The sequence below is a fragment of the Salvelinus fontinalis genome, chromosome 42 (genome assembly GCF_029448725.1).
Source record: "Salvelinus fontinalis isolate EN_2023a chromosome 42, ASM2944872v1, whole genome shotgun sequence".
NCBI classification, from domain to species: domain Eukaryota; kingdom Metazoa; phylum Chordata; class Actinopteri; order Salmoniformes; family Salmonidae; genus Salvelinus; species Salvelinus fontinalis.
Genome location: NC_074706.1, coordinates 21,476,815 through 21,488,863, shown reverse-complemented (window position 1 = coordinate 21,488,863; position 12,049 = coordinate 21,476,815). Strand labels below are relative to the sequence as shown.

At 40.0% G+C, this 12,049-nt stretch overlaps 1 protein-coding gene across 1 annotated transcript; it reads right to left on the bottom strand.

Annotated features, from left to right (window-relative positions):
• Positions 1-3,879: 3,879 nt before the first annotated feature.
• Positions 3,880-5,541, bottom strand: LOC129841369 (E3 ubiquitin-protein ligase TRIM39-like). Its single transcript, XM_055909615.1, has one exon. The coding sequence runs from the start codon at positions 5,533-5,535 to the stop codon at positions 3,880-3,882; it is 1,656 nt and encodes a 551-aa protein (XP_055765590.1). The 5' UTR covers positions 5,536-5,541.
• Between the last annotated feature and the right edge of the window lie 6,508 nt (positions 5,542-12,049).

Genomic DNA, 12,049 nt, shown 5'->3' with positions numbered 1-12,049 from the left:
GACACTCCTCTGGTTCTGCCCAGGGTCCTTCTCCGTCTAGGATTTCCTCCCATGTCCATTCCTCCTTGTACACCTGCTGCTGTCCGTTAACCCGCTGCTTGATCCTTCGTTGGTGGGTGGTTCTGTAACGCTTGTCCTCCTCCTCTTCGTCTGATCCGTAGGGATCAGACCAAAATGCAGCGGGTTTTGAGAACATAATGAATTTATTCAACCACGAAGACGAACACGAAACAACACTTGGAATAGTTACAAAATTACAAAACGAACGAAGACAGACCTGAAATAGAGAACTTACATATAACACGAAGAACGTACGAACAGGTATAGACTACAAACAAAACGCTACAGTCCCGTGTGGTACGAACATACAATACAGACACGGAAGACAACCACCCACAAACAAACAGTGTGAACACCCTACCTTTATATGGTTCCCAATCAGAGGAAACGACAAACACCTGTCTCTGATTGAGAACCATATAAGGCTAATTACCAATGGCCTAAACATAGAAACACAAAACATAGAATGCTCACCCCAACTCACGCCCTGACCAACTAAACACATACAAAAATAACAGACAACAGGTCAGGAACGTGACACATATGGAAATGTCTGCTCTACCCAAAATTACAACCAATTAATTGCAGCATTACCACAAAAATGGAAGAGGCAAGTAGAAGGGGAAAAAAGTAAGGAACTTGTATGTCGGCCCTATATTAAAGAACATAAATGGTTAAAGATAAGTGTGATAAATAAAAACATATACCAATTTAATTTAAGGACCAAAAAACTGACAGCTGTGCCATATAAATTGCAAAATAGTTGGGAAGAGATTTTCGATGTACCCATTCCATGGCACATGGTTTATGAATTGATACGCAAAACAACGCCGGATTCAAAACTTCGAATTTTTCCATTTAAATTACTATACAAAATTCTTCCAACTAATAGAATGTTATATATATATGGGGGATACAATCTTCCCAGCTCTGCAGATTCTGCTGTGAGGAGGCAGAGTCATTAGATCATTTATTTTGGTATTGTCCGTATGTAGCTCGTTTTTGGTCACAGGTCCAGGAATGGCTGAAGAATTGCAACATTTGCGTAGAACTAACGCTACAGATAGCAATACTGGGGGATTTGAAAAGCCATAGTCAATCAATCAATAATATAATAATTATTTTAGCAAAAATGTTTATTTTTAATTTACAATCCGTGGAAGCTATGAGAATAGGAAAATTCAAATCTTTTGTGAAGCATCACAGCACAGTTGAAAAATATATGACAAATAAAAATCCGAAATGGATGATGTTGGAAGATAGATGGGAAGGGTTGAGTGGAGCTGAAGGGTGGGACTAATAACAAGATAAACAATGTAGGGCATACGGGATCTGTGAAATGTGTATAGGTGCGGAGCTTTTGTGAAATAGCACAGTTACAAGTGGAAATCAAACTGGATGGACAACAGAAATAGAGGAAGGACTAAGAACAAACAAGAGAGAACTATTATAAAGTAGACTGTGTCTGTAAAATGTGTATAAGATGTATAAATTGAAGGTAAAAACAAAAATGTTTATCAGTTTACTACAATTGGGGGATCGGTGGTAGGGTTTGCGGGGAATAATAATAAAGGTATACTCTTTAAAAAAGTATGTATGTCTATATAGGTATGTGTATGTATATATGTGTATATGTATGCATACGTGTATGGATATATACACTGCTCAAAAAAATAAAGGGAACACTTAAACAACACAATGTAACTCCAAGTCAATCACACTTCTGTGAAATCAAACTGTCCACTTAGGAAGCAACACTGATTGACAATAAATTTCACATGCTGTTGTGCAAATGGAATAGACAAAAGGTGGAAATTATAGGCAATTAGCAAGACACCCCCCAAAACAGGAGTGATTCTGCAGGTGGTGACCACAGACCACTTCTCAGTTCCTATGCTTCCTGGCTGATGTTTTGGTCACTTTTGAATGCTGGCGGTGCTCTCACTCTAGTGGTAGCATGAGACGGAGTCTACAACCCACACAAGTGGCTCAGGTAGTGCAGTTCATCCAGGATGGCACATCAATGCGAACTGTGGCAAAAAGGTTTGCTGTGTCTGTCAGCGTAGTGTCCAGAGCATGCAGGCGCTACCAGGAGACAGGCCAGTACATCAGGAGACGTGGAGGAGGCCGTAGGAGGGCAACAACCCAGCAGCAGGACCGCTACCTCCACCTTTGAGCAAGGAGGTGCACTGCCAGCGCCCTGCAAAATGACCTCCAGCAGGCCACAAATGTGCATATCAAAGAATATCAGAATATTGATTTCATAGCAGCCGGCAATTAATTCATTTCCTCTTAAGTCTCATTCTGAACGTCGCATAATTCTTAAATCTGCACAAACCCGGGTCTCACTAAATCATTCCGTACCACACAATTTGAGTTGATTATTTATTTACTAACAAGCTAAATGATAATATAAGATACACATACACAAACAGTCTAGGCCATTGATTAGAACTTAATACAATGAAACCGGTTTACTTGTTGAAGGTCTCCGTTGGGTATCTTTTCGTGGACCGAGTTCCGCTTCCTGGGATAGGATGGCCGAAGCCCTTTTCTTCCGATGGCTGTGTCTCCTTCGGTACCGTCGCTGATTGTCCACACGATGTCACAATGTCCTTTCTATTGGTTGTCTGTTTCCTTGCACTCGTTCTGTGAGAGTAGTCTTATTCGGAGGATAATCAACCGTGTCGACGCTCCCAGCTTTGGTAGGAGGGCCGTGTAGACAACCGAGGATTTGAAGAGAATAACTAGCTGATTCTTATTGAATTCCCCTTTCTTAGATACAGTAATCAACCGTAGCCTTGATTGTTAAGAGGTTCCTGTGTCCTCTTCCCCATGTTGCGTTTGTGGGGTTGTGACTATCTTAGATCACGCTGCAGCTGTGGTCCGTTTTACTGTGGTATGTAAATTCTCATACCCCCGGGTCACAAAGGAGCATTTCGGTCTATATGGCAAGTTCCCTGGGGCATATCTAGTTACAAGGCAAGGTATCACAATGAACTATGGACTTGTTAGTGTTAGACAACTAAAATAATAGTTAATTGTTACAAAAATATTCTCTATGATCTGGATATTTTCTACACAGCACACAGTATGTAAACATCATGTACATATTATGAAAACTTTTCAAGTTACAATGTTTCCGTTATAACGTCGTCATTTAACTATTATTAACATAACAAAAACAACATTCATTTTCATATTTCATCTAGCATCGTTACCATCATGTCGGATGAAAAAAATATGTACCAAAGTCTATTGATTGCCTGTTACAGTTCTGCGGTAGGTTCTCCATAGGCCCACCATACATTCCAATCCTCCACTGTCAGGACAAAGGATTCGTCTGCTGCCTTAAGATTTACAATGGCTTGTGGTGTTACGTATTCCTGCGCCTGTCTCCAATCATTTATACAACGTGACAGGGGCGCACTGCGTTCATATCATAGGCCTGCAGTAGCTAAAGCTTAATAGCCACACCATACCAAACCTTCCCCAAATGTTTCTAAACTTAATTAGGGTAATATCAAAAGTAAGTCAAGACATTGTTTATAGAGAAAATATGTGAAGAATGGCGAATGTAAACCACGGCAAAAATGCACTACCCTCCCCTGTGCCCTACTCAAAGCAATAAAAAAAGGTTTGACAACCCTCCCCTATTTCGTGGCACCCCCTCCCCTAGTAATATTCAATCTGTCCATAAAGAGTAAAGAAGTTTCCATTTTAAATTCGTTATGAGATTTCAGAGGACATCCATGGAAATTCTAATCACATGTCATGTCAACTGACTAAATATATTTAATGATATGTGAATGTAATTAGTTAATTAACTGTTCCCTCTGCATTGTTTAATGAGTATGTATGATTGACAGGAGAGATGATGAGAGGGGCTGAGTTTTGACCATCATCATTATCAGAGGGGCCGAAGAATGGAAAGAGTTTCTCTGTGAAGGTGCAGCCAGTGAAAGAGTAGATATGAGACTTGGCCTCCACATCATAAAAGGAGACCAGACCCTCCTCATAGTCCACAAACACCCCCACCTTCTGGGGCTTCTTTCTCAAGGAGAGGATAACAGGGGGGAAGGTCCTGATAACATTCTCAGCCCTTCGGGTCACAGTCCAGAGTCCATCCTCAGGTTGCTGTATGATAATCCCCTTCCTGTCAGTGGACTCTCTGGCCACTCCTAAAGTCCATCTAGCCTTCCCCTTAACAATCACCTCATAGTAAAATCTTCCTGAGGAGAAGCCATCCTTTCCAAGGACAAATCGATGACCGTCAAACCTTTTTGAATTGTCAGGAAGATGCTGTGTTATGGCTACAGTTCTCACTTGTTTCCCATCTTCAGACAAGATGAGATAGAGATTTGCTGTATCAGGGTCCAGAGTCACGTCCACTGCATACTGCTGAATCATCTTCAGTTTGACTTCAGGCAGCTTCTCCATCTCTTTTTTCAGTATCTCCTCCAGGTGAGACACAGCTCTCCTAACAGTCCCCACACACAGATCACTGTGAACACTGATCTCAGACCAGTCCTTGGTTGGTGGAGGTTTGTACTCTAGGGTTAGGAAGCTCTGGAGAAGTTGGAGGTGGTCCTCAGTGTGTGAGAGCCGCTTCAGATCAGTGCTTCTCCTCTTTAGCTCTGTGATTTCCTGCTCCAGATCTTTAATGAACCCTTCAGCCTGCCTCTCTACTGCTTTCTGCTTCTCCTCAATCACCTCAATCAGCTCAGCCTGGCTTTTCTCAATGGAGCGCACCAGAGCAGTAAAGACTTGTACACTGTTTGCTATCTCTCTCTTTGCCTCTCTCTTGCTGTGATTTACTGAGAGTCTGCTCTTTTTAACCTTCTTCAGTCGCTCCTGGATAATCAGCTGCACTTCTTTCTCAGTTTTCCCCAGCTGAACCTTCCTCTCTCCACACTCTTCCTCTATAGGGACAGTGTCATGAGTCTTGTGTTCTCCCTCAGTGCAGAACTGACACACACATGTCTGGTCAGTCCTACAGAACAACTCCAGGAGTCTGTCATGTTTCTTACACATCCTGTCTTCCAGGTTCTCCACAGGGTCGATCAGTTTGTGTCTCTTTAAGGGTGGGGCTATCTGATGAGGCTCCAGGTGAGTCTCACAGTAAGAGGTCTGACACACCAGGCAGGACTTCAGGGCCTTGCGCTTCATCCCAGTGCAGACGTCACAGGCCACTTTTCCAGGTTTGGGAGGGGGCCCATCTCTATCTTTATCTCTCCTGTTTTTAAATGTCTCTACAACCTCTCTGAAAGTTGTGTTGACACGAAGCTTAGGTCGTCTGGAGAATTTCTCCTGACACAGTGGACATTGACACAGGTTCTTTCTATTCCAGTACTTTGTGATACAGGCGATGCAGAAGTTGTGTCCACATGAAATGGTGACTGGCTCAGTGAACACATCCAGACAGATAGAGCACAGGAACTGCTCTTCAGACTGGATACTGCTGGAGGAAGACATATCTAAACAGAGAAGGTGGGACTCTAAATTATTCCCTGGAATTATTCAGCTCTCGATAATTGTCAACACGGAAGTGTCATTGTCAACACGGAATTTAGAGACACCAAACAATGTTGATTCAAGATGTTTAACCGTACAACATAAATGATTCTAAGTACAAAATAAAGGTAAACATAGGTACTGTAGTCAAACACAGGATAAAAGAAAACCCGAGAATACAGGAACTCATTCAAATACAAGAATTCACACAGTCGCATTTATCTTCACCTGCCCTTGTAAATATCTACTCACCTGTATCTATGTGTTTGCGACAGAGGGTGGGGTGCTTTCTCAGATGTATTGGTTCTATATACTGTAGTATTAAAGAACGACTGTCTTAGCAGATTTTTCAGAAGAGTTTGAGACCGTTAGCTTGTGTGCGCACATATATAGTATGTCTATACACTTCAGTTTCATTTAAGTAAAGTGACGTTGACATGCTGCTCCCCACCCAGTGCTGCTCTGTGCTCTGGAACAGTTAACTCTTCACGTCTGATCTCTTTTCATTGTTGATACATTGTTGTGACAAAAGAAGGAATTACTGCAGATGTAATGAAGGTTTTCTAAAGTCATCAACTACAATAGTATTCACAGGGATGAACAAATACTGTCAGTAGGTAGATTTGATCATTAATGAATAACCCTTTACTGCAGTGGGCTAAATCAGGTTCACAGAGTATTTCTTGTTAGTCTTTAACAAATCTACTTTGAAACGAAAGTCTACAACTCACACACATGGCTATGGGCTTAACACAAATAATACACTTATACCATGTCAGATATAGAGTTGAAATGTAATACATTTTGAGTTTACATTCCAATATTACACTTTATTTACATGACAGAAGACTGAAATACAACAAAACTGTTTGGCATAGCAACACTGGATTTTGGGCTTGTTGAAACATATGAATAACATTCCACCCATGAGGTCACGAGATCATTTGACTTCAGGAAAGGGCTACATAAGGAGCAGGAAATATTATTTTCAGATAATCCCTTTAAACATACTCACTTTCAATTCTACCAAGTCATGTCAGACAATGGGTGGAAAACTAAAGCTGAATTTAGTTTCTGTTTGTAGGAAACTGCCTGTGTTTGTTGAAATCCTGCATCTGCTGCTTGTGGTGCCTGAAGAAATGTCTAACGTACCTGAATGGTTTTACAGAATACCATTTTAATCTATTTCTATATGGTAAATAGTGTTCTTATGCACATATTACACTGAACTCGCCTTGTTAGCATTTACGATACTTGACCCCTATTGTCTCAACACCAACCCACATTCATGCTCTTTCTTCTTCCTCTCCATCCCTCTTTAGGAGTTCGTAGAGAACAGTAAGAATATGGAGGGAAGGGATCGGCCCGAGGCAGATGGAGACGGTGGTGAGATGAAGTCCATGGTGAGTTAACAGAACGTTTCCTACAGAGAATACCTTCACTTACCTTCATAATCTACAGCCGAACTCCCAAAATGATGATAAAGACTCATGGAGGAGGGACTGTAACAGGTTTACCAAATTACTCTAGTCCCAGCAACTACCATATTTATGATAACCTGTTTATTCATTAATTGCACACTTTACATGAAAGCTTCTAAATACTGTTATTGTAGATTGATCCTATTTTAAAGGTTGTAAAGCATGTTTTGTTTAGCCTCTTGTGGGTGAAAGTATTGTAAGAGATTATTCTAATGCGTTCCATGTCACCACTGTTATTAAGTATTATTACTGTACACTACAAGTGTTTGTACATACAATGTATTTTTAGATTGTGGTAATGATGTTGCGTTGCTCCTTTTAGTACAATTTTGACAAATACAACTGACCTACATACCAGATGATTAACAGGCACTTCTCTGTCTGATAAAACTCCATTGTGCAAGGTGTTCTCCCACGCCTGCTAACAGGATCATGTTACTACGGTGGATCAAGTATGAAATATCCATTTACTCTAATAAGAACGTTTTGTATTACTCTAATGTATGAAATGCAGGTCCTACAAGTACTGAGGTTGTCATGTCAGAGGCAATGAATGATCATAACTGACAATCCCTAAATTGTGGCAACATTGAGTCATTACTGCTTACTAAGTTTGTAATACTCTATCCATAGAAAACGGGATTCCCTATGACTGTATCTGTCACGAGAGACTAGGCGGGTGAGGAAGGAATCAGGCGCAGAGAGTTCCACAGGGAAAAAAGGTGCACTTTAATAAGGCAACCAAAAAACCACAAGCCCAAACACAGGGCGCGGTTAAATAAATTGGACCACCCAACACACAGTGTGCAGGTCCAGAACATAAACACCTCTACCTTAACAACACACGTAACACAAAACAATCCCGCACAAAACAAGGGCGGGGACACATACTATAAATAAGGAAGCTCATCAAACACATACAACAGGACACAGGTGAAACTAATAAGACACAACCAACAGACAACGAAAAAGGGATTGGTGGCGGCTAGTAGGCCGGTGACGAGGTCCGCCGAGCACCGACCGAAAAGGCAGGGGAGCCAACTTCGGCGGAAGTCGTGACAGTATCTCTATTCTCTTCATGAGTTTTTGTTATATAACAGAATTGTTATTTAAAAAAAAATGCATTTTAATAAAAGAAAACGAAAATCAATGTCCTCTTGTCTTTGTGAGATCTGTTGGGCAAGAGATGATCAGTTCAATCTTGAACATGGGTTTGTGTCTGTATGTCACTAAGATATCCACTAAGAGGGAGAAACAATACAATAATATACCCAAATGTTAAAACAATAATGTATATTTACCCAACAATAAAAAAGTGTATTGAATTAAATTAAATGCTTGTGATTGTGATGTGTTGAATTGGAAATTGCCCTGTATCAGACCAGGGTTCAAAAGGTATTTTTTCTTCTGTCTAGTACGTTAGCTGCACTTGATTGAGCTTCCCTGGTGCATTATAACCAATAGAATAATCCCAAAAGTAAAACCCCACCAATCTGGCACCATAGAAATATAATTTTTAAATGTCCATGTCTGGCACTCCATATACACGCTCAATCAAATGCTCAAAGTATCTGAAAGAAAACAAATACTATTGGAATCCAGGTCTGTCCTGTATCAGTTCGACTATTTCCTAACTTCATTTTCCTCTACCCTGTGGTGGATATCAGGAATAAATCCCCGCTGACCCTGACCCCCATCCTGTCCTCTATGCTGCGACTGGCCCACTACCACCTGGGTACCGTGGCCATCCTTACCTAGATCCACAACCAGCTCAAAGGAAAAGTACCTCCTTTATCACATTTACCTGCATCCACAACCATCTCAAAGGCTAAGGATGTGCCATATCATTAGCTTCCCTTTGAGAGAGAATAACGGTTGAGAGAGAAAAATACTATCACTTTCTGTCAAAGGTCAGCATTAGACCTAAATTATTTTAATTAAAGCAAAATAACTTGGATTACTTTTTGATTTCATTTGAGTTGAATGAAGTGACTTGGTTTAGCAACTGCATGACACCGTGAATGTTCTAGAATCCCAAATCGCATTATGCATTTCCAGAATGTGCTGCTCGGTTTCCTTAACCATAATAAAGACAAAGAAAAACAATTTTACCTCATGAATCTAATTGTGCTACTGGCTAAATTTCATATTCATACATTTAAATTCACTAATAAGAAAACACTCTTCTGTGTTTTCTATATGGAATTCGAGCAGTACATTAAGACCACTCAACATTCTTCTGATAAGAAAGCTGTTAAAACAATCAATACGTGTGTTTCTTTTAAGGTATTTGTATAATCTGTAATTTGTTGTACCCCCTAGCATATGTTATCATTGTCTATTTGTGTACTTCTTGTACAAAAACAGAGAATTCTACATTATATTAAAAAAAATATGCATTTCCTCCTTTCTAGAGTAGCTTTGATGACAGTTGTGTTTGTGATGCTAACGTTATCTCACAAATGTCAGGATGTTTGAGATGGAAAAACATAAGCCATTTATAATGAACAAGTCTCGTTCTTTCAACATTACATTGGCGACGATGTCTTGTATGTGTAACGATCGTCTGTGGTGGTTGAAGGATCGGACCAAAGGGCAGCGTGGTAAGTGTTCATGTCTTTAATATAAATCCAAAACTGAACAGGAACAAAAACAATAAACGATGATCAAACGAAACAGTACCGCGTGGCGACAAACACTGACACGGAAACACCCACAAACCAAAAGTGAAACCCAGGCTACCTAAGTATAAGAATCATTCCAGGCCGAACACAAAACCCCAACATAGAAAAACACACATAGACTGCCCACCCCAACTCACGCCCTGACCATACTAAATAAAGACAAAACAAAGGAAATAAAGGTCAGAACGTGACAGTATGAATATAAACAAGTCAGAGGCACGCCATGCCAATGGTTAATTCTGCTGTCAATAAAGAAATGGGCAGGTTGTAGGTTGACTCTGATGCTACGATTAGATAGAGCACACTCAGTGCACCTTTTTCCCATTCACCCTTCCCTTGTTACAATTCTCCCCAGGCATTACCATCCCGTGTTAGAGGCCCAGTAGGCATGACTGGACATGATTGAAATCATACTCAAGCCTCAAATTTCCAGGGAACGTCATACATTTCCCAGAATCTCGCAAATCTCTGTTTTGAAAGATACTGACTTTATGACAAATTATCCTATGTACCCTTGGTAGTCAATTTTGGAATACTAATAAATGCCACATAGGCCGCTTTCAACCAGAGAAGTTGATTTTTTGGTTCAGCACCCCTTTGAGGGATAGTTTTCCTTCTGTCAAAGAAGGTCAGCATTATGGGTCGATGAAAAGCTATGATCCCTTATTGATATCACTTATTGAATCCACTTCAATCACTGTGGATGAAGGGGAGGAGACATGTTAAAGAAGGACTTTTAAGCCTTGAGACAGTTGAGACATGGATTGTGTACATTTTGCCATTCAGAGGGTGAATGGGAAAGACACAAGATTTCAGTGCCTTTGAACAGAGTATGGTAGTAGCTGCCAGGCGCAGAAAGGTTTTCATTTTAATTTCATTATAATATTTCAGAGGAGGCGTGGCAACAATCCTCACACTCAATTCGTGCAAATACGTACAAAAAGTATTTCAGCAGATTTTGTGCATTTTCCTGTGTTTTTGTGCGGCTTAATTCGTGTGACAATTTATTTGTGCCACTTCATGCGTAGGAAAATACACACAGTTTTGTGCTACGTCAATCATAGGGAAATACATTGTTTTGGGGAAAACATTGGAACAATTTTTTAATCGTTAAGTGATCTAGTGGTGGGAAGCGTTCTGAAAGTGATGTGCCCCTCTGTGTCTGTCAAATTTACGTAACTTACCAGTGTGGACCCAAAACAAACACATTCTACACATGTACAAGCAACCTGTTATTACAACCATGGTGTTCTTTTGTTACTGAAGCTTATATCTGATAACCTGACAACGTTCCACATCATATGGAAAAGACAAATAATGTAAGTGTGTCATGCAGCAAAACACAACTATCTTTTTTAAGGGTGCAAACCAGTAATATGAATTGCTGATGATCCATCGAATGAAATGGATGTAGGATTTTTTTAACGACCTTGAATCGAGGCCTTTCCCAGTCATGAAGGACGAAGCTAGGCCCCTCTTGGTTCTCATTGGTGAAGACTGAACTCAAGTTAGTTTTTATATGTCAGACTCTCCTAAACCACTTTGCCCAACATGTTATACCCCAGAGGTTGTAAATAAACCCTTTTTAAGGGGATATAACTTGTATCATTGTTATAGGGCTGTGAAGCCCATAGCCAAATGTCTTCAGACTGAGCATTTCACTCTGGAAATTGCTGCTGACATTGAATATAGCTTAGGGTTGAGGGTATTTCATTGATTTCAGACTCTCCTAAACCACTATTCCCAACATCTTATACCCCATAGGTCGTAAATAAACCATTTTTTAACTGATATAACTTGTATAATTACTGGAAGGCTGTGAAGCCCATAGCCGAATGTCTTCAGACTGAGCATTTCTCATCTTTTATTTACGGAGAGCAATTTCCATTTTATAACAGGTAGTGTCCATTTATTGACAGTAGTGTGTTGATTAATTATTGCTTTATTCAGTAGAAAAAACGATTATGTATAAAAATGCCAAATATAACCAAAAGCTAAATCAAGCAGCGATGTTTAGCCATCTTAATGGCTATTTAACTATTTAACTATTTAGCCATCTTAATCATTACTGAAACATACAAACTACAAACATTTAACCAGTTAAAGATAATGAATGCATGACAACTAGAAACAAAGATTCTATAAAAAACTATTCATACAATAGTGAGGAGTTGGCTATAACATGACTACACACAAAGTGAGTGTATGCATATGTGTGTTAGTGTTTGTGTGCTGGTGTGTGTGTATTATGGTGTGTATTATAATTTCCCATCATAAAAATATATATATCCCCATTCCCCAATCAAATAC